Genomic DNA, 27819 nt, shown 5'->3' with positions numbered 1-27819 from the left:
TTATTATGTACACATCCATTTAAACCTACATGCATGCATAGAATTAAGTGGTGAGCTAACATTGTGAAGGATATTAGTGTTGAGTTAAATATAATTTTCCTTTAACGAGCACCAACTTGCTTGATGGCATTGTGCCAGCTTGCTAATAAAGGTTCGTGTTATGATCTCAAGAGGACCATAGTTCTGAGGGGTCAACCCGAAGTAGATCTGTCATACTGACTAGGCATTAACTGTCCACCATTGTAGGTGTGGTCCAGTTTTGAAGCATACCCTGTATTATGTGCTTTGCCTCGATTCATGATTGATTTATTGAATGACGAAAATAGATATCTTTCAATATTTCAAATAACCTCTTGAAGTCAGGTTTGTTTAGCAACGACTTGTTTGTATTCTTAACATTCTGTGAAAGAGATGCCTTTATTTGCTTTGGTCATTGCACTCGCATTTTGGGAGAGAGTGTATTTGGGGGTGGGATCTTGCACATATTATTTAACTAATCTTGGCAGTCTTATTGACAGTAATGTACTAAGTCCCAAAATAAGTTATTTGAAGAACTTCATTGATGTTTATAAATGGCTGATTTAAGCATTTGAAGACACCACTTCTTCATACCCCCACCCCCACCCCCACCCCCCCCCCAAAAAAAAAAGGAAAAAGAAAGTAAAACAAATATAAGCAACCCCACCCCCCCAAAACCCCCCACGCCAACAACTAAATAAAAACAAAAATTCAACAAAACAAAATAAAATAATCAACAAAAAACCCCATAAAAAAAACACGCATTTCTGTTTCATTTTTTTTACAAAAGAAATTACTTAAATATTTTTATCTGCACAAGGTATGTCCATATTTTTCAGTATCTGGAAATACATGTATGTGTGGGTGCTTGTGACTGTAACTGGAATTCTGTTAAAATATACTGAGATCAACTTCCAGCCATTGCTAGCATCGTAATGTCTGTATAAAGTACAAAGGTGTAATATGAGATAGAATGTCAGTAACACAACTGTTGAACACTGTTGATGTGGTTTTCTTTGGTTGAAGTCAGTCTTTCCTGTTAGTGTTGGTGTGGGATCCCTTATTTCTTTCCATTGATCTACCTTTCACCACCTACAAGTTACAACTACTCTGTCACAGAGTTTGATCCATTCAGGTGATTGGGTGTTTTTTTCTCGTTCCAACCAGTGCACCACAACTGGTCAAAGGCAGTGGTATGTGCTTTTCTGTCTGTGGGAAAGTGCATATAAAAGATCCCTTGCTGCATTAGGAAGAATTTTCCTGTCCTGGACGGAAGAACTGGCTGAGGCCGGTACTTGTGCCCAGGACAGGCGTGCTCTACAACAGCTTGCTCTAAATGTGCACATTAAACAATTTTACATCCATTCCATTAGGAAGAATGTAATGGGTTTCCTCTGATGACTATGAGTCAGAATTACCAAATGTTTGACATCCAGTAGCCAATGATTAATAATCAATGTGCTCTAGTGGTGCTGTTAAACAAACAAAGCAAACTTTAAACTGTCACAGAGTTTACAAACAAACTGTCAGCTTGTACCCCCATGCTTATTTTTCACCATTTTGAGTGTTCTACAACAGTTGAAGGTTCTGGACACGTCTGGGTAACGACCACTGTGCTAGTGTGTTCAGTGGGTTAATTATCAGCCTAATAAAGCAACTACGGCTGGCTGGTTGACTTTATTGTTGAATCATGTACTGTACATCATTGTTGACAGCTACCTGTAATTCTTCCAGTGACAGTTAAGGTCATGTATAATCTGCCTTTGTTTTGCGGAAAACATTTACTTTATCGTGTGCAGTTATATTTGCTAACATGCTATTTTGGTGAATCTTTGTCAACTTTACAAGAGTTATATATAGTTTTGCTATCATCTTAAAGGAGACCAGGGTTTGGGGGAAAACAGCAAAAAAACTTAACACACACACACACACACACCCCCAAACAATGAGCATTTTCGGTAACATCTGTATTTGTGGATCTGAAAACCTGTGTCATGCATAGTTTTCGACTGATTTTTTTGCACCTAAAGTTAAATGAACATTATTAGAAAGAACATGATGTTACCCATCAAATTGTTTGTGGACACTCTTCTGAACACGCAAATGGTCACAAGTTACATACCAATTATAAGTTGTGTGAAGTGGTTATGCGAGTAATTTATTAGTGCTTTACTGGAGGGGAATATAGATTTGACTTTGTCTGTCCCCCATATATCGTTTTCCTGACTTCTTTGTGATGTGTGGGGGGCGGGGCAGTGCTTCAAGATATTTACCGACACTTAAGACTACTGATAACTGTCATTAAAAATGTGATACCAGTATATGATTATCATCAACAAGGATGTGATATTTTTCATCCTTATATCAGGTTTCAATTATTTCTGCATAAAATCTTTTGTTACACAGTACACTGAAATGGATCTGAATTGCTGAAAAAATTGCCTTTATTTAAGATGGTATAGAGTTTTCAGGTTCAAAAAATTCAAAAAAAAAATTCAGCTTTTATTTTTGAGCTGTTAACTGATGTTGTTTGTTTTATTTTCAAGTGGGCATCAGAACTGATTTTCCTGATAATTGTGGACTGTTGACTGATGTAGATTGTTTTACTTTCAGTGGATGCGTGTGAGCAGCAGCAGAAGCATGGGCGTCAAGTGGCGGCGGAAGCCTTACTCAGCATGGACTCCCCAGGAACCAGTGGGGAGAGCAAAACATTCCTCCAGGGGATCCTACAGGAACCATTTTCACATCATAACAGTGAGTCCAGTGTGTGCAGCCATTGTCAATTGGGTCCATAATATTCTTGAAATTATTTTCATCCAGTCTTCTTTTAGAGTAGTTTTATTAGTTTGGTATTGCTTATATATTTTTATGTAAACGTTACTGAAATGTCTTCCACCATTTTATACAAGCAAGACCCAAAATTCAATTTTTGCAACAAAAGATGGGGTTGGGGATGGAGGTGGGGGTTCTATGTTTTAACAGGTGGTACATATACAGGTAAGAATATAAGTGTAATAATGTTTCTGTACATTAAGTTACAATTGCAGTTTCTGAATCTTGAGATAAAATATTTTTTGAGTGAGAGGGATTATAAATGGAGCCCTCTATCAGTTAGGTTTATTTTGTTGAAATGCTAGTCAGTTAATCTGTTATTTAAGATTCTCTGTTTTTCCTAAACATTTTGCTTTGTAAGAATTCTGTTATTTGGTGACAAGAAACAGCATCAAAGTCCATTAAAAAAAAAAAAAAAAAAAAAAAAAAAAAAAAAAAAAAAAAAAAAAATTGGCTTGTATTGAATTTCAATGACATTAGGCAAAACGATTTTTTAAAACAAAGAAAAAGAAGTGAGATGCAAAATCTTGAAATAACTAAATCAACCTAATAACCTAAATCATTGGCCACCATTCTCAGTGCAGCCGACTGAAGGAAAATCCAGCAAATGCGATCAATCGTGTGTGTTAACCACTTGGCTATCTATGTGTTTGCGTAATATCGACACAAGATGACAGAACTGTGTTAGTCATTCTGTTGCTTTCTCCCCAGTGTTTACTCGCTGGTGCTTACCTTGATCATGTAATGAGTTGTGCAAACTTGCCCTTGTTTGCAGCCCATTTCATTTTAAGCTGATCTGCTACGGCAAACATTTGGCCCCCGCACGCAACTTTTAATTCGACGACATTGCTTTGACCTGTGTGTACTTCCGGTACAGGTTTTCTGGTGCATTCATCTGTTTGCAGAGAATGACAGAAATAGTTCTGACGGAGAACGATGCACTGGACAGTCAACAATACAGGATGTTTAACTTTCACTTCTAAGAAGTTTCCTGTGCTAATCCTTTTAGCTTTTTCGTCAAAATTTTAATCCGTTTCATTATGTGTATTCTTTTGTTTTAGTCTTAAGAAAATAATAAACAAAAACAAAAGAGTTAAGATTGCAATTCCCACAAATCTCCAATAATTTTAAATCATTAACGTCTATTTTGACTCAATTTGGAGCACATTAATGTTGAGTTTGTTTATAATCTTAACATATGTCAAGCGGAACCTTATCACTAAAATGTCAGTAAAAGTCAGTTTAAGTTAGAGCAAACATTATATCCTAAACATAGAGCATTTAAGCATTTTCACAAGCCATCTTGATACATATTTTTTGTTTTGCTTAAGTGGGTGTTTTTCGCTCTTTCTTTTTTAAAAGTCATTTCTTTGGGACTTGTTATTTTAATAAAATTGTTTTGTTTTTATTGTTCAATTTAAATTATTGTTGTGTTTGCTTGTTTGTTTTCTGCTATCATTTTAACATATACAACGAATAATACATGTTACATTGTACTTCCATTACCCGATAACCGATTGTTCATGCTGTGTATAAATGTAAGTTTTTTTCTCTCTTAATTTTAGCTTCTTTGCCACCGAGCCCAGCTGACAGTGGAGTGTCCGACATTGACAGCAATTCCGACGACATCAAGATGCGACTGCACGGCTCATACTGTGAGAGTCTCAACACAGATTGTCTATCCTCGACTCTCTCTCTCTTTTCTTTGTTCACCTTTTTATAGAACTCTCACATTTCATTTCATCTTCATTTTCGTTCTTATACCCAAGATTCAAGCACAGTATCGGGATGAGAACCCAGTACCAACCAGCCTTGAGTCTCGTGACTTAACCACTACACCACTGAGACTAGGTTTCTCGATTACAGTGAAACCTCTAAAAACCGGACCCTCTGTCGACCAGAATTCCCTCAAAACCGGACATTTTTCTCGGTCCCTTTTTAAAATCAGTGCAGAAATTAACCTCTCTAAACTGGATACCTCTTAAAACTGGACATTTATTTGGTGTCGAGGGTGTCTGGTTTAGAGGGGTTTCACTGTATAACAAAGATTGAACTAAACACAACAAAGTGTTGCTTTGTTTAATATATCCTATTGTAGATTAAAAAAAAACTATCTTACAGTTTAATAATCCCTTCTCAGAATGAACCTGATTTAATAATAATGCTAAGCCATCGGAAAAAGAGATTTGCCAACTTATAATATGTTTAAAAGTACATTTTAAAAATTAAAAGAATTAGAATTTAAAAAGTATGGTATATATATATATATATATATATATATATATATATATATATATAGTGAATATGTGATCCAGTAACCCTTCTAGATTATAATTTTATATCCATATGTCAAAATTTTAATTATTATTATAATTTTTTAAAACTCCTAAATGTGTTTTTTTTAAAATGATAAACATGTAAATGAAGCTGCTAAAAAGTCTGTACTAAATAAAAATGTCAGATTAAAAATAACTAAATTATATTTTGGGAGCGTAATAATTGTTACAGGTCATTGCTCGTGATACCAGTTAAAACTGCTGCAGGCTTCTGCTCGCACAACTGTCTGTCTTTGGCATTTAGTAATGATAGTGTGCCGACCCTCTCAGCGTTTGGGCAGTGCTTCATATCAGTTTTAATGGACCCTTCTGTTTCTTTTCCTTACTAATTCTCTTTCATTTTCTTAACTGATACTGTTTCATTTCTTTACTAATTTTCTTTCTTTCTCTCTAATTCTTTTCTGTTAGAACTAAAATTTCTACTAAAGTGACCACACACATGCAGTGTTGTTTTGAAAATTTAGCAAACATTAAAAAAAAATCTAAATTCTGATTCATAAAAAGAATCCATTACAAAGATTTTTTGTGTTTTCAATTAAAAATATTAAAGCAAATTACATTTTACAAAATTCCAAATTAGTTAAATTATTTAATTACAGATTTAGTGCGGAAAAGTCTTAAATTGGCTTTTACAAATTAATTTATTTAAAGAAAATATATACATTTAATATATCATTATCTGTCAAGGAAATAGATATATTATTTAATAAATGAGTATGTTTAAAGACAATCAATGCATACTTTATTAACTAGCCTCAAAAAGACAGTCATGCTGGAGTAATTGATGCTGTGTATTAAATATTAAAGCCCAATGTTTGTGACTTCAGCGTATGTGTCGAGTTCACCACCGATTCCAGGACCAGGGGCGTTTGTATCACCTTACTGTCAACCCCCACCAGCTCACCAGCCTCTCCCTGCACACTTCAACACAGCTACACACGTTGCCATGAGACCAGGTAATGTTGTTTAACCATTTATACATGTTGTCACGAGACCAGGTAATATATAATCATTTACATACATTGCCATGAGACTGTGTAATATTATATAATCATTTACATACATTGCCATGAGACCAGGTAATATTGCTTAACCATTGATACACATTGCAATGAGACTGAAATATAATTGAACCATTTATACACATCAGTTGCCATGAGACCTGATAATATTGTTTAACCATTAACATGCATTGCCATGAGACCAGGTAATATTATTTAACTATTTATATACATTGCCATGAGACCAGGTAATATTATTTAACTATTTATATACATTGCCATGAGACCAGGTAATATTATTTAACTATTTACATACATTGCCATGAGACCAGGTAATATTATTTAACTATTTACATACATTGCCATGAGACCAGGTAATATTATTTAACTATTTACATACATTGCCATGAGACCAGGTAATATTATTTAACTATTTACATACATTGCCATGAGACCAGGTAATATTATTTAACTATTTATATACATTGCCATGAGACCCGGTCTAATTATTTAACTGTTAACACCGTTACACTTGCTGCCATGAGATAGGAAATATTATTTAACTATTAATAGTTACACATGTTGCCATAAGACCAGGTACTATTATTTAACTGACACAGCTACACACGTTGACGTAAGATTGGGTAACATTACTGAACTAAACTTTATCAAAACAAATATGCATGTAAGTAAGGGTCGGGCCATTGCAGATAAGAAAACCAGATGTGATCTTATTAAAAACTATTACTTACTTGATGATTTAGAAATAAACTATATACATCATTAAATAAAACCACAGCTGTTAATGTTGCTGCTGTAAAGAAACAATTATATGCTAGTGACCCACTGGCACCGATTTGCTTTCCAGAGTGTTGAGACTTGCAATAACATCATTGTCATCACTTGTGGCCCTCTCATATTGCCAACTCTTGTCTGTAGGGCATGACGGACTGTTTTAACTATTATTAGTGTCTAGGTTTGTGCGTGCTGTGTGTGGAAGGAAATGGGCAATAAAGATGCATTACAGATAATGACTAGCAAAAAGGAAACTGTCACCACGGATGGCAGGAGGAAATGTGATTCACCGTGACAGATACGTTTCCTATTTACTTGATGCTGCACCGCGTTTCCTCTTTGTAACACATTAGCTGGCTGTCCTCGGTCTCGGTTAATGCCCTAACGGTAGGCTTGGGTTGGACAGACAGACAGACATGTACACATCCAGTGCTGGTGTAAAGATCGTTTCCTGTTCAGAGGTTACGCAAACATGCTGAACCACCCGTAACGTTTCTTGCGGCCATTGTGATTCGAGTCACATGTCTGCTGTTGTGTGGAAAAGTACTGGGCTGATTCGGTTACTGTCATTGTCCGGACGTTTGTCACATGAGCATGAACATAATGGGGGTTTGGCAGGACTGCCATTGGATCTGGAAGCCCTATAGACATTTATTAACTAAGGGATCATATTGTTATTTTATACCAGATGGGTCGCCTAAAAAAGGTTTCTCTGTACATGTATACTTGGTTTAAATAAAATTTTATCTGGTAGGTGGTTGATATATGAAAATAATTATTCTCGCCCCACCCTAAATAACGTCTTTGAGAAGCTTGGGAATTGACATCTAAATGTTCTTGAGGTGTCACTAATCGTGGATAATAATTAAAGCAGTTTTTAAAACTAAATGTGGATAATTTCTCGGGCATTACAAAAAAGAAAGAAAGGAACTTGACTATCTTATCACATACACAACAGTGTGAACTGTTGATTAATTTATTTAACATGGTTTTCTGTTTCTCGAAGCCATGTAATGAATCACAGTTAATGCTGTGGCTAGTAGTTTAGTAACAGATTTATTTGTGTGGTAAGTAGCATCACGATTGTCATTAATTATATCACTAGCTTTCTTAATAATGGGGTACTAACATGGATGAATAAAGATGAGTCTGTCCATTCTTGGCAAACTGCCAATCCTGTCCATCCTATTCTTAATCTCCAGTTAGTTCAAAAGAAAGTATAAATGTTACATTGAAAAAAAGAATAAGAACAGAATAATACATGCATGCATAAATACACCACATACACATGAATGCTCTCTCTCTCTCTCTCTCTCCTCTCTCTCTCTCTCTCTCTCTCTCTCTCTCTCTCTCTCTCTCTCTCTCTCTCTCTCACACACACACACACACACTCACTCACTCACTCACTCACTCACTCACTCACTCACATATATAAGTAGTCGCCTAAGGTAGTATTACAAGGTGGACTTGTTTGAAAGTTGGTCAATGAATATATCTTACAATAAGAGGGTTTTGATTTGTGGGACATTGTTTTCATGCTTGAAGCAGCTGAATTAAATTGTGGCCATCATAATCAGTGAAAAGTAAATCTGAAAATGGTTTAATGTGTTTTGGAAAAGGTATGAAAAAAGTATGGAAATTAGTTTTGTAAAAGGTGTATGAAACCCTGGACTTAACAAAACTAAGACAGCATTTTAAGACATGGCAATTTATTGGTTTTTGACTGGATATTTTTGAATGTAGAAGAAGATGGAAAATAAAATTGTCTTCTCTCAAATACTCCAGTTTGTTTTCTTTCATACCGTTTTTAGAATCCTCTTTGCCAAGTCACTTGTGTGTAAAACCTTGTCTACCTCCACTTGGCCGAGTTTCACTTTACTGACTAAAACCTCTTTATTCCAGATCATGCGTACAGAGCCTCCAGTCCATTGATACCGACGTCGGTACATTTCGCAGGCAGTGACGGCTCCCCATCAAACACGCCCCCTGCCTCGCCACAGAGACCAAAGTGTAAGAAAGGTACGCGAATTAGCACATTATCGCACCATCTGAGGCAGCAGAATGTCTCATGTTAACACTCGCTGAAAGTCGGGGTCAAGTTCAGTTAATGTTGATCACTTACAGTGCAATGTAATGGAAATAACGCCAGCAGACAGTAACAGTTGTCTTGTTTACATAAGATCTCTGCCAGTTCGGTGCAGTAGAAATAGAATATATAAATCTATCATTTTTACGTAAGATCTCTGCCAGTTTAGTGTAGTTGTAATAATATATATATACACACATGAGAGTATTTGTGTGCATAGTGCCTGTATACACATATATACATGCATAGATAAATATATAAAATTTTGTGTATGGTTACTGATATTTTGTTTCTGTAAATTAATTTAAGCGTTAAAGTGGATTACTTTTGTGCAAGGTAAAACATTTTCAGCTTTTACATGTTATTTACCATTAAACTACACATTACTTACAAACTCTTGATTAAATTGTCAATTTTGACAAATCCAGCTGTTTCTGTTAATCCTATTTGTTTGTTCTAGCACAAACTACATTTTATGCAAAACAGAATAGTAGTTCCTCAGAAACAAGACTCATTGATTTTAATTGATTATTTATGTATTTGGTTTTGATTTTTACAAATAATAGTGTTTCAGGTAAACGCACACTTGTCATCAGATTGACAAGATCATTTGGAATACAGTTAGTATGGTTGTATTAGAGTAAGAGTAAATTATATGGAGAATAATTCCATGTGTTTCTGTTTTCAGGTCGAAAACCTAAGAACCCAGAGTACCCTCTAAACTCGCAGCCAAAGCGGAAGCGTGAGGGCAACTCGACGTACCTGTGGGAGTTTCTACTCCAGCTGCTCCAAAGTCGGGAGACGTGTCCGCGATACATCAAGTGGACGAGTCGAGAAAAGGGCATTTTCAAACTCGTCGACTCGAAGGCAGTATCGAAGTTGTGGGGCATGCACAAAAACAAACCAGACATGAACTACGAAACAATGGGAAGAGCTCTAAGGTTGGTATACGTTTCAGCAGGATTTATTCCACAATGAGAAATATAAGTTCAGGTTCAGAATTATCTGTTACGTTATGAGATGGGGAAGGAAAGGAATATTTGTTTAATGATGCTTAAGCACATTTTTTAAAAACTACAATTATTTTGGATGACCTTTTATAATGTCAGTGATGGGGCACTGGTAACCACTTGATGTATTCTCCAAGTATGATCGATTATTTGACTCATTTTAACTGAGGTGAACACTTATCATTGAGCCATCACTCACCACTAAGGGATGGTGCATATAAAAGATCCCTTGCTGCTAATCGAAAAGAGCAGTCCATGAAGTGGCGACAGCGGGTTTCCTCACTCAATATCTGTATGGTCCTTAACCATATGTCTGACGCCATATAACCGTAAATAAAATGTGTTGAGTGCGTCGTTAAATAAAACATTTCCTTCCTTCACCCACCACTAAATTATTGGAAGTCCTAACATTGATATATGTTCAGTATTGCCTTATGATATGCTCTATAAAAGTTGTTCTTGTTATTTCAGTATACGACATTTATATTTTTCGTATTTCAGGTATTACTATGCACGTGGCATTTTGAATAAAGTTGATGGACAGAGACTAGTGTACCAGTTCGCCGAGGTTCCGAAGGGAATAGTCGAGATAGACTGCGGAGCAGTGTAGTGCGTAGTGTCTTCTCATTCAAACTGTTATCATTGTGCCATAGGCAGGTGATTGTTCATTCATTTAGCCCATCACTTACAGCTGAGAGAAACCAGAAACAGCTTGGTCTGTGTGTGTGTATATATATATATATATATATATACTGGAAGAACAGGACTGTGTTGTGTCTCTGTTCTCAAGAATCGGGGGGCAAAACCACTCTTCCGTTGTTAGTCTCTGCTGTGAACTTGAAGACAAAAAAAAAAAAAAAAAAAAAAAAAAATACTTCTTTGAGATCCTGCATTGAAACTTGGCTGTATCGTCCAAACCATCATGGTAATTTTGACTGAGCTGATGTACTGATGGCTGGGAAGATATAGCTGTTGCTGATGTCATGGTTTCTCCGAAGGCAGCAGTGTGATGCTAGTTGAGGGTGATCTGTGGCTTTTTGATACCCAGAGAGTTAAGAGAGAGGTATCCAGAGAGTTGAGAGAGAGAGATACCCAGAGAGTTGAGAGATACCCAGAGGGTTGAGAGAGAGATACTCAGACAGTTGAGAGGTAGGGAAGGAGGGAGGGAGGAATGTATCGTTCAAGTGCTAGTGTGGAGACGAGCACGTGAGGGAGACAGTGTGATGGGACACCAGAGGTTTGCTGTGATAAATGTCTGTCGACTGCGGCATTCGTTCGTTCGTTCATTTGTTCGTTCAGTCGGCAGTCAACTCGGTTGTTGGTCGCAGTTGGAGAGATGCGGCGCCGAGCTGGGTGTTCGTTTCACCTACAGGTTCCTACTGAAAAATGATTGTGCTCAGTTTTTGTTCATTTTAGACTTAAGTGAAGTAGATGTAGCTGATGAGCGTCGGTTCAGCACAAGGAATATGTTCCAGTGGGTCGGGAAGAAATGACTTTGTGGATGTCCGGGGGAAAAAGAAAGAACTGACATTGTGGATGTCTGAAAGTATAATGTCATCCAGTGATGTAAATACAATGGAAAATGGTCACATCGTTTGTTCAGTTTCTGCAACATTTGTTAGGTCCAGCTAAAAAACATAAAACAAAAAACGAAAACTTACTGTACTTGTAATATAACACTTTACAAGTTTGGAACGATATTTACCTTAATAAGGTACATTAAAAAATACTGTTTTAATGTCATCAGTAGAATTCAGAAAGCCTTTTTCCTGGAACTATGTCTCACTCGTCACGTGGACTCCCTTCAAGACACTTTCATTCCATTAACATTGACAGATATTACATCATTGAGTTTTATGGCCAGTATATCAGTCTTCATATTATTACGTACCGTGTTGTCGGGTGTGAAAATGTACTTCCTGTCATGTGCAAATGGATAATTGAACCAACAGAGTTGATTTTAAGTAATGACATGTTTGTAAACAAAAATATTTTGAAGTTACGGTTAACAAATCAGATGATTTTATTTTTCTAATAAATAAATCCTTTGTAACAAATTTATTGTTCAGGTTGATTATGTATTTGTAAAGCATTTACAGGAAATGGATTTTGACTAAAATATTTGAAATAATTAGCAAAATGTTAGCTAATTCTTAAAGCTGCAATCTCTAGTATGTTTTAAATATTTAAGCATTTAGAATAGATCTATAGATAATAAACATTTGATTTCTTTCCTTACTGTACTATTCGTTGAAATATTTTGCTGTGATTTAGGCAACTTCAAAAAGCAGTTGCTGATTTCATGAAATTGATGTCTCGTAGTGCTACAATTCTCACAGTAACAAATTATACGTATTGAACACGGAAAAGTAAAAATATTTGTTTCTCACTCCTTTCCTCCTGAATCTTGGGCAATTTCTTTTCTTTATCAATATATGTAACATCTGCATAGGTTACAAATAACACAGATGGTGAAATATTAAAAATGACAGTGTGACTTGTGAGTATCACAAGAATTTAATAAAACTAGTTTTGTTTGTACGTTGCATTGGTAAAAGATAAAGAGTGGATCATTGAGATTGCAACTTTAAGCTAGGGAGGTATAACTGTATTACATTGTTAAATATTAAGCATCAACATATGGATAAATTGTTCATAAAGTTAAATTTTATTTTATTTTATAGTAAAATCCTAACTTCTATGGGGATGTATGTAGGATTGTTTGGGAGGGGTGCAGGTGACACGTTTTTGAGGAAAAGTGGGCCTAATAAGGTGTTCTTTAAAAACATTTTGTCATGGGTTCTCCCGTTGCTTCCTATGGGTTTCATATGTGTCAATTTAATTGCTGAAATGGTTAATTTGACAGGAACAAATGGCATTGAGAATTCATGTATCTACAAAATGTTTTTAGTCTTTTATGTATTTATTTTTGATTTGTTTGTTTATAGATATATATACAATGTATATATATTCAAAGCCTCAAAACTTACACAAAGTAACCTTAGTTTTTGGGGGTACGAAAAATAGTGGTACTCTTTAAAGGAAGATGAAACCAATTTAGTTTTAATACAAAAAGTAGGTACTGACTCTTTACTAATTAATCCATTGTATGGTGTGCATTGTTTCATGTGGTATGTAAGAGACTGAGATAGAAAGAATGTTGTGTTTGTGTAATCTTGAGATAGCACTCAAAGTTTGCCTCTCATTGTCAACGGGAAGCTCATTTTGATACGGTATTTACACAACATGTACATACATGTATGTTGGTGTTACTTTTGTTTGGCAAGTTGACATGACATGACTGTGTTATCTTGACTCCCATTTTATTTTGAACATCATTTAAAATTGGCAAGGTGAGCTGTACTTAATATTGGCTAGGTGATGGGGCCAAGTGTTTTTAACTTGAGAGTTGCACTTGAGAATATTATATGAAAGTGCAGAAACAAGATCCATTATCCTGATACTGCCCAAAAAAAATTAGTTAACAATTTTTGTTCACTTATAATCACAGATATAACTAAATACAAGCTGTTGAGAAGTGTTTCTCAATGTTTATGTAACTGTCTTGATGTGTTTCAAAACTACAGAGTTTTAAGGATCAATGCAAATTTAGAACCAAGTCGTAACATATAATAATATATATATATATATATATATATAGTAAGCTAGCTACACTTTATACATTAAATGTACTTGGTATAATGGACCTCAAGACTAACAAATGCAAGCTCTTTATATTTGACATAGTAAATAAGATTAATTTGTTGAACAAAATTCCTGGCGAACTTTGAGTTTTATCTTCTGTTTATATTACAAATTGTTAGTGATAACTTGGTGTTCATATTAAAATATGCACAGAACTCATGTTGTACAGGTGTATAAAAGGATGCGTATGAAATGTAAGACGTGGCAGGTATGAAATTTTAATCTGACCTTGTATAGTGTACATGTGTATGTATATATATATATATATACATTATATATATATGGAGTAGATATATGTTCAAGCTTGGCACCAATACTAGCTACGGTATTTTCTAGTAGTGTTTTGTTATTTTTCTTCAGTTTACTTAACACCGGTAATGTTTTTCTCAAAATACCTTTTATTCCTCTTGCTGTTAAAGATTAATTCTTTTTCCCTTTTCAAGTTTGCAGTCATTACAGGATTGTCAGTCAGTGTAGTGGCCGTTGTTGCATCATGGTGATCTTTGCTCCATGACATTGACCTTGTGTCACTGTGTCACACTGACGTGTCACATGTTGATCTTGTGACACACGGCACCGACCTTGCTAGATCACGTTGACCGTGCCCACGTGTATGCAGTTGACCAAGTGAATATTTTCATCTTGTTACTTCTTTCTCGGCGGTGTCTTCGGAGCTGATAACCACTAAAGTGTTTGGTTATACAAGTTTATGTTCTCAGATGTTCACCATTACTGTTCATGTCCCAGAGTCTTTGAAACATTCAGCCCATTGTGGTAAAATTTAATCTCTTGTTGGTCTAAAAATGACAGGATGAAATGTATTTGAAATTAAATTAAGTTGCTTGATGAAGTCTGGATTTAAAATTAGTTGTTGCTGTTGGAGAGAGATGGTATTTCCCCCATCCTTAATGAATTGAATTGTTTTGTTCTTCTTAGTGTGGTTATTCTACGATAGCTCTGTGATAATAATTAAAAAAAACTTTGTGTACCTGATATTTAGGTGTAGGTACAGATATTACCTTAATATTGTGAATGATGAATTGTTACAAGAAATATGATTAAAAGTATAAAACTATTTTTATGTATATGTAACTACCTTGGCATACTTAATAGAGAATAGATTGGCTGCTATTTGGTTTTGGAAATATGTAATTGGTGCCATCCTGTCTTATCATTTCTGTTTTGGTCACTCGAACTAGTTGATTTTGTTTTAATATTATCATGGTGTGACATAACAAGGATTTGTGCTGGTGAAATGTTTGTTAGTTCTTATAAAAGTGTCTTTCTCGTTTATACCTTTAGTATTTTAAATCTGCAAAAGTCACCGACCCTAATTTTTGAGGTACATAACTTTTCTGTTTTGTATGGAATGTATTTTGACCTATTATAAACACTGTAGTCCGTCCCATCCTACTACAATGAATGTTTTTGTAAATAATTTCAGTTTGGTTGTTATGTGCAATTTAGAAAACAATCGACTCAAAAATAAATAATTTGTAGTAAATGCAGTAGTATGAAAGAAAAAAAAAGGCATTCCCTGTGGGATGGACTGTAAGTTGACCCAGAAACACAGTGGATTTGTCAAATTTCATCATTTTATCAACTGTTTATAAGTAATGTTATTTAATTGAATATATATTTAAAAAAAAAAAAAAAATTGCAATAGCCAAAAATGTGTTACCCTGTCTAAAAATTAGGGTCAGAGACTTTAATAATAATAATAATAAAAACATTCTATCTCACATTCATTGTTAATGTCTAGGGGAGTGAGATTACAAACCTCTCATTGGAGTGGTGCATTGGTCATTTTGCTGTGCATTCCAAGTTGTTTACCCAGTATACACACACCTGTCATTTTGTACGGTTTCCGATAACCATTATACTGTTATTTGTTGCCTCACACTTGTTACCATGTATACCTGCATGCGAAGTGCTTTCAACAGGCCGATTGATGTTGCATGTTTGACCAGGCAGCAATACAGTGTGTCCTCATAGAAACATATTCTTTTTCCTTCACATTTTTCATTTGCATTATGAACTTCTTTTTAATATCGTTTCTTTCTTTCTTTTTTTTAATGTTTTTTTTTTATTATTATTATTATTTATTTATTTTTAATAGGTGTAACCTTTTGGGAACCATTTTTTTTTTCATAACATCAATTTTGGTATGCAGAATTTTTAAAAAAAAAAGTTTATTTTATTTGGTTAAATTAAAAATTGTTCTGTTTATTTATTATTATTTTTAAATTTATTTATTAGGGATGAGTGTGTTTGGGAAGAGGTCTATTCAAGATCTTGATTTCTAACGTAACTAATGAAAAAAAAAATCTAATTATTTTTCTTCTGAACAATTAGCATTTCTTATCTGTATGTGCCTTACAGTCACTGCCATGCCTGATAATTGTTTGTACATCAACATGCAAGCATAGTCTTGTTTGATAAGAATATTTTTAATATTATGGGAGCCTATTTTTATGGAGTACTGCAAAGGTTTGCCGTCACTATTGTTTTGAATAATTATGTGCAGGTTACATATATGTACATCGGGGTATATTTAATTAATTGAATTGAAGGTAGTGTATTGGAGAAGGAAAACAAATATATTTACATTAGCATTACAAAATGTGAAACTTCGTTATTTTTTTCTCCGAAACAATTCAGAACTCGAAAATGTTTTTACAAAAATGTGTCTGATATTATTTTTTTTATATATTTCTTTCCACAAAAGCTATGCTGTCTTATTCTTGACTGGCTAATGTTTCTGTTAGTCTCATTTTGACAGATGATTTTTTTTTTTTTTTTTTTTTTTTTTTTTTTTTTAAATCTTCTTTCAAAGTCTCGATTTGTACCCGTCTCAACTTGCAGTGTTGTATTAGCCATGATGACAGAGTTTTCTACAATACCTTCTCAGATCTCTTTTTGTATTCACACTTTCTTGTACATACCAAGGAGAATGTTGATTGATCTTTTAATCCATTACATGTTATATTTGAATAAAGTAGTTAACTATTTTTGAACATAAAAAGCGATTTTGTTATTTTGTTTGATGGTTTGACTTTAATTTACTGAGGTGTCCACACTGCTGGTTTATGTTCGTCTGAAATTGGCTCAGCTACTTACAACAGGGCCCGTGCTTATAAAACTTTCAGTTCATACTCAATCGCTAATGATGTCACACACAAACAATTTATATAGCGTAGTCATGGCATTATTAACTGGCCTCAGTGGCGTCGTGGTAGGCCGTCGGTCTACAGGTTGGTAGGTACTGGGTTCGGATCCCAGTCGAGGCATGGGATTTTTAATCCAGATACAGACTCCAAACCCTGAGTGAGTGCTCCGCAAGGCCCATTGGGTAGGTGTAAACCACTTGCACCGACCAGTGATCCATAACTGGTTCAACAAAGGCCATGGTTTGTGCTATCCTGCCTGTGGGAAGTGCAAATAAAAGATCCCTTGCTGCCTGTCGTAAAAAATTAGTCTATGTGGTGACAACGGATTTCCTCTTAAAAACTGTCAGAATGACCATATGTTTGACATAACAACCAATGATAAGATAGAAAATCAATGTGCTCTAGTGGCGTCGTTAAATAAAACAAACTCTACTTTCATGGCATTATATAGCGTAGTCATGGCATTACTGTGTCAGACTAAAAGTTTAATAAGCAGCAGGCCAGATTAGTGACACACTAAACAATACAGAGATCTTAATATGATTCATGAATCAATCGTTTGACACCGATTTAGTGAAAATGCATTGACCTATTTTTTTTTTTTTTTTTTTTTTTTTTTTTTTTGTTGCCATATGAAAAGTAAAAAAAAAAACCCACAGTGGATGGGTGCATGTGCAGTGCTCGTTCACATACTTCACCTCTTTAATATAATGTATATTAATGGTGACGTTACGATTGTCACTAAAACGATTAGTGTGGGGAACTCTGTTTCAAAATGCTTTTAGTGAGAAACACATTAAGTATTTGATATTCATGTGCCGGGAAATCCTGTTTTGTGGTATTATTTCTGTCGTTAGTCCAGTAAGCATTCTAATAATGAATAAATGAATAAAAACCTAACAACATCAGTAGGCTACGCACACGCATGCTCGCTCTTGTCATTCAGTAATGCATTGGTGTGAAACTACAAACGGAAATGTTTTAACACACCATGTCTGGAAACCCTCAATGTGGTGGAATTTAAAAGGTATTTTCAGACCTTTAATTTGAATAGCCTATAAATAGTGGATTTAGACTAAAATTAGTAAAATTAGAAATGTGAACACATGCAAAATATGACGTCATTTACCCTATTCATAATAATCAACAACCACTACGCAATAACAAAACGAGCAAAACGTGTTTACTTGTTAATCCAATTGATATTGTTGGTGAATGTCACGCCCTGCCTGTCTAAAAGACGAGAAAATAACGGAGCGACCAATTATCCCTTGATTCATTCTCCGTGTGACCTTGATACCGGTTGAAAACATTACGCACAGAGACAAACAAGTAAAGCACACACGGAGGGAATCGATGGCGTATCCGATCAATGAAAAGAAAAGAAAGTACTTCTAGCCGGGAGGATATTACAGGAAAAGGTCAAACGGAAGTAATTTGTTTGAGTTTGATAACCTCATGAGGATTTGGTATCAAGACGTTTCCCTAATGAAATGATGAAAATAGGTCTTGAAAGGCCACAAGTGGGAGAGACACATGAACACAGTATTGGGGAGGGGTGAAGGCGAGGCTGTGGAATATATGGCTGCAGTCCATCTCTGTGTTAAAAATATTTTTAAATTTCCCAAAATGCAGTCAAGACCATCTACAGAACAATGTGTCTCCTGGTCCAAAATGTTTGTTTTTGTTTGTTTGTTTTAAAAAAAAAAAATTATGCAATGTAAAGATTATATGTCACATGTATCATGAATTACACAAAAATACAGTCGAATAATTTAATTTACTGGTATTTATAAATACATGTATATATTATTCCAAAATCTAATAAAGGTGACCGACAGGTTAATGCGTGACGTCACAGACTGACGAAAGAAAGAAAGAATTTATTTAACGACGCACTCAACACATTTTATTTACAGTTATATGGCGTCAAACATATGGTTAAGGACCACACAGATAATGAGAGAGGAAACCCGCTGTCGCCACTTCATGGGCTACTCTTTTCGATTAGCAGCAAGGGATCTTTTATATGCACAGTCCCACAGACATGGTAGTACATACCACGGCCTTTGATATGCCTGTCATGGTGCACTGGCTGGAACGAGAAATAGCCCAATGGGCCCACTGACCAGGATCGATCTCAGACCGACCGCACAGCGAGCGAGCGCTGTACCACTGGGCTACATCCCGTCCCCAGATTGACGAAGATCTCGCTGTGGATGGATACGCGATAAACATTATCTATTTTTCGTCAAGTATTCTTGAGGAAACCATTGTTTAAGCCGAGTGGCAAAATATTATTACATATTGGATAACATATAGCCAAATATCCCTTTCTTATGTCATCATGGAAAACTAGTTGGAACGTCACGTTCAACGTGATAAAATCTAGTGTATTGGAGATCAAAGTTTTGACTTTCTGGTTAATTTACCATCACAAGACTTAGTGCTGAGACCAGTTACTGTCGCTGCCAATGTTCATTTATTGCTTGGCAAGTTCTCAACCAGTTTTCATTTATTAGATGGCAAGATACTACCTTCACCAATGTTCGTTTAATTGTGTATGTCACAACCCGTATTCTTTTTGTTGACAAATGTTCCCGAATCGTTAGTGTAGTGGGTTTGCGTTAAAAAGAAACCGATGATATGTATATAATTATATACTAAAATTTAAATAATCTTAAAACAGATATAAAAAACATATTATTAAGTGTTAAACCCACACCAACTGTAATTTTGTTTGTAAAGTTCTATATAAATAAAATAACTCGTTACAAAATTATTGCAAAAATGCATGAGTAAAATCTAATTTTTAATACTAGGGTGAAGAAAAAATGCATTACACTGAGACCAAAGGCAGGACTACGTGTGCACTTACTTTACCTTGGCTGTTCCACCAGTTACTTTCATTCCTGTGGAATTTCCGAGGAGATCTAACCTATGCAAGTTGATTGTAATGTGTAAAGAAAAACTTTTCTTTTTATTTACACTGATTTTTTTTTCTCGAAAAATGTTATGAAAGTTAGCATGGATTTAAAACTTAATAATGTGGTTTTTATTCTATGGACTTAGCTTTAGTTAGCATAGATTTGATGCAAACAAACTATGGTTTTGTTACAGGTTTTAAACCATAACCGTAAATGCAGTCGCAAACTCTTTATATATATACTGAACATATGCACTTGAGATATTAGTGAGGCGGAACGTAGCCCAGTGGTAAAGCACTCGCTTAATGCGAGGTCGGTTTGGGATCAATTCCCGTAGGTGGGGCCATTGGACTGTTTCTCGTTGAAACCCACGCACCACGACTGCTATATCAATGGCCGTGGTATGTGCTATCCTGTTTGTGGGATGATACATATAAAAGATCCCTGACTAATAATGGATTTTTTTTTAGCAGGTTTTCTCTGTAAGACTATAATCTGTCAAAATTACCAAATGTTTGACATCCAATAGCCGATGATTAATAACTCAATGTGTTCTAGTGGTGTCTTGAAACAAAATACACTTTAACATTAACTTTGAGATATTAGTGAGGCCTCATTCAGTGTTCAGCATCAGCGAACGACGCTAACGTTCGCAAACTATTTGCCTGGTCCCCGATGTGATCAGATTTGCAAACAATTTTCAGCTTGGGCTGGCTGAACGCGGCCCAGATGTTTGGTCTCGTATGCTTGTCACCACAATATATTTACGATATTTCGAACCACCTCAATGGACAAATTTTTTTTTAGTCTGTGGGAAAGTGCATAAAATGTATCGATGGTTAATAAATCAATGTGCTCCAGTGATATCATTAAAGAACCAAACTAACTTTTAACCTACGATATAATATACAAAAGCTATTTACGACAAAGCAATTCGATCTATCATATGTTCATCCAAGCATAATATTATTCTGTGAATTTCTACACCGAAACGGTGTCATGGCAATTGTTATTTATAAAAGCATGAATTTCTTCAATGCATTATTAAACAGGGGAAAAAAAGGAGAGACAATATATGATAACCTATTATCCAGTAAATCCCAAGGGTCGACAGCACAATATACTCGACTGTTACCTGTATGCATAACGGACAGTGAACAGAACAGAAGACACAAATCATAAATAAGGTAAATGTGACAACAAACGCAACATGACAACAACAGCGCAACAGCGGTCAAGGACCCAGTGCAGTGACACGAACAATGGGAACGCCTCATCTTATAAATACATGTTATAATATGGCGGCTTGTCAGATGTACGAAATTCACAAGTATAATAATATGACAAAACGTCACCAAGAAACTAGTTAAGTAGTGGCCCAGTTTAAAAAATGATGATTGTGTATTCTTACAGAGAGGGAATGAATGCCAATGAAAGATATTTTAAAACAGGTTTTCGTTTTCTTTTTTAAATGGTCAAGCATAGTACTTAGTATACTATTTTTAAATGTTGTAAAATCAGTTAAAAATCCAAAGCAACAACAACTACAAACAAACAAAAACCTAAAAACAACTAAACAAACAAAACAACAACAATGAAAAACTATAAAACAAACAAACACACAACCCCTCCCCCAACAAACACACCCCACATAACCCAACCCCGTCAACAAACAACACCAACAAACAAAAGCAAAACAGGCAGAACACATTCAAACAACAAAATGCCTACTGCAAGTAAATGAAGAGTGATTTTACAAAATGAAGGATATAGGGATATCCTAACTACATACATTACTTGACTAAATATACCGAGCAGGTTATATGCATAATGGTTATCGGTACATGATAAATGGAATAAATAGAGTATATTTCATGTTTTTTGTCCAATATGATTTATATCTCATCGAGTGAAGTTTGCAATCATATCTCACGAGTCGCGCTTGCGCGACGAGTGTGATACGATTGCAAACTTCACGAGATGAGATATAAATCATATTGGACAAAAAACCAATCTAATTAAAATTAGCTCCACTATTACATGTGGATCTAACAGCAGCCAGTTGGAGCTCATGTCCACCAATCAAAACCTTACTTGCAGAATCATGCCAGTGATTTGAAAATAATTTGAAAACATTCCGATCTATAAAAGATACCCAAGGACACTAAAACTAATAGATCTGAAATACCATTAGTTGTTTTTGCAGAATAGCCTGTACAAAAAGCATTTTGCATATAAATAATGAAATCACGTTGAGCATAAACACTCCGTGAAATAACTGTTTACATCGAATTGCATTAGAATAGGCCCTATACTACTTAGCTACACCATATCAAATGAAAGAGTAATTCCGTGTCGAACTCCTTCACTGCGCAAATACTATTATCTATTAACGGTAGGCTTACCAATACATTAATGTACTTTTATTACGTATCGATTTGTAATTCAGTTTACAGTGGAGGTCGAAATTAGGCTAATTAGCACATGGTACAATACAAAATGGAATTGCGATTTTCTACAAAATTGACAGTTGTATTTTTAAAATGCCATGTTCCACCCGATTTTTTTTTTCGAATATTTAATTTAATTTAATTTAATTTAATTGTTTTTTTTTGTTTTTTGTTTTTTTGCAATAGCATTAAATGTAAAGTAAACGCCTTTTATACATGTGCTGCCTAGGTGTTCTGACATGAATTTGTTTTTAAAAATCGGCAATGGGAACTGATTTGGTCCAACAGTAAATAAATAAATTTTGTTTTCTTTAATGACATCACTAGAGCTAATAATCGGCTATTCGATGTCAAACATTTGGTAATTCTGACAGAGAGAGAGAGAAAACTCACTACATTTTTCTATTAGCAGCAAGGGATCTTTTATATGCATCATCCCATAGACATATGATAGCACATGCCACGACCTTTGATATACCAATCGTGGTACACTGGCTGTAATCCGACAGAACCCTGTAAATACGACAGATTATACTCATCAGCTAATTCAGACCTGGCGCATTTGTGTTGATACATTTGCGTCAGCTTGGACAAACATTAATGATTGCGTGTTCGAGGTAATTCCACTCAGATCCGGCTGAAATATAAGTGAAATGTTTTGGTGCAGACATTATCGACACTTTGGGATAAATGTAATTACAGGTGGTGCTTTCGGTAAATCTCCATTTGACATCCACGTAATTGAGGTTAAAGTCTGTTTTGTTTAACGACACCACTAGCTTATATTATATATATAACACATTGATTTATTAATCATCGGCTATTGGATGTCAGACATTAAATATTTTTTTTTACATAAAGTCTTAAAGGAAACTCTCTTCATTTTTTCCATTAGCAGCAAGGGATATTTTACATACATTTTTTCACAGACAGGATAGCATATACCACGGTCTTTGATATACCCGTTGTGATGCACTGGTTTCCCATGTAATTGAACTCATGCATACCAATATGAATTTGGTTACTTCCTCGTGTGCTGAATATAGTCATCCATATTACACCATGTTTGGTTCATTGCTTTAATTTAGTTTTTTTTTTAATCTGAGAGAGAGAACAATTTTAAAAGTAAATACATAACTTAAAAAACACAAATGATAAACAATATTACATAATTTTATTTCAAGACACGACAGCCACTTTTGGAAAGGTCTCGCACCGGTGTTTGTTCAAACGGGTTTACCGCGGCCGGAGAGCAACACGTGACTGAAGTAAGACAACATGGCGCTGTGTTGATACTGTCGTCGCGCGTGTGTGCCATCGTGATTAGGGCGGATTCCGTGAACAAAGAAACAAAGAAATCACTTCCTTTTTTTCAACAGCACCATGCAATGAATTTACGGAAGCTAGTGCAAAACTACACCGCAATGGCGTGTCCTGTATCCGCGGCCGACAGGAACATGGAAACCAGGGAAACAGGTGATGTTAGGACACCAGAAGCTGAAACATGTTGCGATTTTAAAACTTTTTTTTCTTCTTTTTCTTTTGTGTGTGGGGAGTTTTGGAACAACGTCTGGCACTAAAAAAACCCCAAAAACCCAAACAACACCAACAAAAACAAATAAAGAAACAAAAAACAAATTGCAATTACAAAGAAAAATGTTAACGTCTGGGAGTTAAAAAAACCCCAAAACCCAAACAACACCAACAAAAACAAATAAAGAAACAAAAAACAAATTGCAATTACAAAGAAAAATGTTAACGTCTGGGAGTAAAAAAACCCCAAAAACCCAAACAACACCAACAAAAACAAATAAAGAAACAAAAAACAAATTGCAATTACAAAGAAAAATGTTAATAAAATGTTATTAGTTTGTATCTAAGCATACTATTATTTGAGGAGCAAACTAAAGTAAAATACATGTTAGCACTGTGGAATCAACAACCATCCTCCTACAATCTTTAATTAAAAAAAATAAAAAATTCAGCATTGTTTGATGTAGGAAGAAAAACCAAAAACCATAAAACCATAAAAACCAAAAACAATAAAAAAAACCCCCCAAAAAAACAAACACACACACACACACACACACACACACACACACACACACACACACACACACACAAAAAGAAACAAAAAAACTAACCCCTATTTAGAATACAATCGGATCAAAAATAAATAACTTGTAGTAGATTCCATAGTATGAAACAAGGCATTCCCTGTTGGACGGAGAGAAAAGTAAGAGAAAAAAAACTTGCAAAACTTAAAATTAAATACAACTGCTACCCAGGAAGCTATTTTTGGTCAGTCTTAAAAAAAAACGTCCTCCTGGAACCCAGCCGACCCCCATTTAACGCTATTGTTGTCAGGAAAGGTTAAAAGTTAGAAACATATGAGTGAAAACGGATGGATTTGTTTTCGGGGTTGGGAAACGCGAATTATGTTTATGTCTGTACAATGAAATTGTCTGAAGAATATAATATTATACGAAGAGACGATCCTGAGTTTGCTGCCATAATGTTTCCAACCAATAAATAATTTTTAACACTAAAATTACATATTAAATACATTTTCTTGGTGTTTGAATAAGCAGTGCGTTTCTTGTTATTGTAATCTATTGGTCGGGAACATATTACAATGGAACCGGCCTCGATGGCATAGTGGTTAAGCCATCGGACTACAGGCTGGTAGGTACAGGGTTCTCAGCTCGGTACCGGCTCAAACCCAGAGCGAGTTTTAACGACTCATTGGGTAGGTGTAAGGCCACTACACCCTCTTCTCTCTCACTAACCACAAACCAACTAACAACTAACCCACTGTCCTGGACAGACAGCCCAGATAGCTGAGGTGTGTGTGGCCAGAGCAGCGTGCTTGAACCTAATTTGGATATAAGCACGAAAATAAGTTGAAATGAAAATAAATGAGTCTGCTGCCATTGTCATATGTGTTTCCAAGTAGCAGAGCCTTTTTAACAGTAAATTACATATTAAATACACTTTCTTGTTTACAACATTGGTGCTTGAATAAGCAGTGCGTTTCTTGTTGTCGTAATCTATTGGTCGGGAACATGCTACAATGGCACAAACCCAGGATCGTCACTTTAACGCTGCACTCAATATAAGACTTCTTCTATTTCTTTTTCTTCTTTTTTTACACGTCTACGTCACGTATCTTGGAATTAACTCACAAGATACAAGAAAGTTACAATTTCGGCTAATGATGCACGTCTGCCAGATTTGCCTCCAGTGCCCTGAGATCTGCAGTGTTGTTCTGTAATGTTTCTATTTTGGCAACTTGCTGATGCCAAGTGCTCTGTTCTCACGCACTCGGAACCGAATGCCGGTATTTACTGTTTCGAAGTGGCAGGAATAACGTAAGTCTCTCCGGCTGACGTACGCTGCGGAAATACTATCCTCCCCCCACCACCATCCACAGACACTTAGCAACGCATGTTCATTTCCGCATGTTCCACAGGTGCTTACACTGTCTGTGCGCTCGCTTCCAGTTTCGCTGTTTTAGCGCCAGCTATGTTCCTTTGAACTCTGCAATACTTGGTTTCTCATATGCATGGCTGGAAAGGAAGGAAATTTGTTGTAACCTATCGACACCCCAGCACGGCTGTTTGGGGTGTCTAACACGCAGAAGGTCAAGCACGTGGTCTAGGTATTTTGAAAAAACAGAAGAGAGAACCTGCTGCAAACTCATAATAAAACTTATCAGTTAAGATAATTTTTAAAAATACAGCCTCTGATATCCCCATAGATATACCATGAACAGTACATATTATAATCTTTAATATACCACTAATTATATGACAAGCATCTTAAGTGGCTGGTGTCAGGAATTCGATGAGAGTTCCAAGAACACTACTTCTGCCAGTGAAAACATCCTTTGCTGTGTGTAGTGATATCCAACTATGCAATGCTATTATTAAAACATTGCAGCTATTTTAATGCTAAATTTAATTCCCAGCTTTGGACTAATCTTCTATTTTAATATTAAACTATTTTCTGTTGGATTTTATTTACAGAAATTAATCAGTGCTTATATCAGTTGTATTGTATAAGTATTGTTTGTATTGCAGGTCGAGGACACGTCTGTCATTGTACACGACCTCAGTGGAGTAGTGGTTAGACAAGTGTTGGTTTAAGGATCCGCGGGGCCTGTAGCACAAATAACAGCGGGACCCTCTTGCCAGGATATATATTTTGCAACCCCTAGGGGAGAGGGTAAAAAATTATCCGGGGAAAATAAATGTACACATCACCGCAGGGCCCTCTGAAGCGCGGGGTCCGTAGCACGTGCTACATGTGCTATTAGGATAAACCGGCTCTGGGTTAGATCATCGGAATTAAAACTTCCTAGTCACCGGCTTCATATTTCAAAGTAGGCTTTATCGGTTCATTGGGGAGGTGTGAGACCATAAAATCCCCTGCCATGGAGACAAAAAGGAAGATGTGCAGACCGACCGACCGACCGACAGACAGACAATCAGAATGAGAGAGAGAGAGAGAGAGAGAGAGAGAGAGAGAGAGAGAGAGAGAGAGAGAGAGAGAGAGAGAGAGAGAGTAGGGCCTTAACTAGGATTTTTTTTGGAGGATGGGTGGGGAGGTGGCAGGAACATACATGCTTCGATCGAATGAGCATATGGAAGGTGCATGTGCAGGGAAATAGGCAAGTGGGATGGGGGTCAGACTGTGGCGGGCTGAGGTTGACAAATAAAGGGCAAGACGTAGCCCAGTGGTACAGCGCTTGCTCGATGCGCGGTCGGTGTGGGATCGATCCCCGTCGGTGGGCCCATTGGGCTATTTCTCGTTCCAACCAGTGAACCACGACTAGTATATCAAAGTCCGTGGTATATACTACCCTGTCTGTGGGATGGTGCATATAAAAGATCCCTTGCTGCTAATCGAAAAGAGTAGTCCATGAAGTGGCGACAGCGGGTTTCCTCTCTCAATATCTGTGTGGTCCCTAACCATATGTATGACGCCATATAACCGTAAATAAAATGTGTTGAGTGCGTCGTTAAATAAAACACTTCTTTCTTTCTACAAGTAAAATTCACCATGACAAATGCAGGTTATTAAAAATAAATAAATAAATAAATGCTACGACCATGTATAGAGAGGCAGATGTATAGATAGATAAACAGTGAATTGATATTTACCCAGGACACCATGCTACGGTCCTGGAGAAAAAGAGAGACAGGTGTATAAATATATGGATAAACAGTGAGTCGATGTGTGCCCAGGACACCATGCTTGAACCATAAGTGTACACAATCAGGAAAGTAACTAAAAACTATAAAAAAAAACGCCTATTGCAAAACATTAAAAAAAGGAGAGAAGTTTATATGCGTAACACCACGTACAGAGTGATGCAGAGTCTGAGACGAAAACCCGATGACGTCCAACATACATTTGCTTGCTGTGAGTTAAATGAGTATTATTATATATGTCTTATATCACTACTCAAGGCCGCCGCTGCTGTG

At 35.8% G+C, this 27819-nt stretch overlaps 1 protein-coding gene across 3 annotated transcripts in view; it reads left to right on the top strand.

The window, feature by feature from the left end:
• The window catches only part of LOC121373989 (ETS-related transcription factor Elf-2-like), a 128523-nt gene extending 111715 nt beyond the window's left edge, over nt 1-16808 (top strand). For all 3 annotated transcript variants that reach the window (XM_041500845.1, XM_041500844.1, XM_041500846.1), the window contains 6 exons: nt 2632-2772; nt 4416-4505; nt 6014-6142; nt 8885-9001; nt 9757-10009; nt 10580-16808. In XM_041500845.1, coding sequence (XP_041356779.1) covers nt 2632-2772; nt 4416-4505; nt 6014-6142; nt 8885-9001; nt 9757-10009; nt 10580-10688 — 839 coding nt within the window. In that variant the 3' untranslated portion in view covers nt 10689-16808. The remainder of the gene's footprint in view (nt 1-2631; nt 2773-4415; nt 4506-6013; nt 6143-8884; nt 9002-9756; nt 10010-10579) is intronic.
• Nucleotides 16809-27819: the final 11011 nt, after the last annotated feature.

The sequence above is a fragment of the Gigantopelta aegis genome, chromosome 6 (genome assembly GCF_016097555.1).
Source record: "Gigantopelta aegis isolate Gae_Host chromosome 6, Gae_host_genome, whole genome shotgun sequence".
Classification (NCBI taxonomy): Eukaryota; Metazoa; Mollusca; class Gastropoda; order Neomphalida; family Peltospiridae; genus Gigantopelta; species Gigantopelta aegis.
This window is presented reverse-complemented; position numbering and strand designations above follow the sequence as displayed.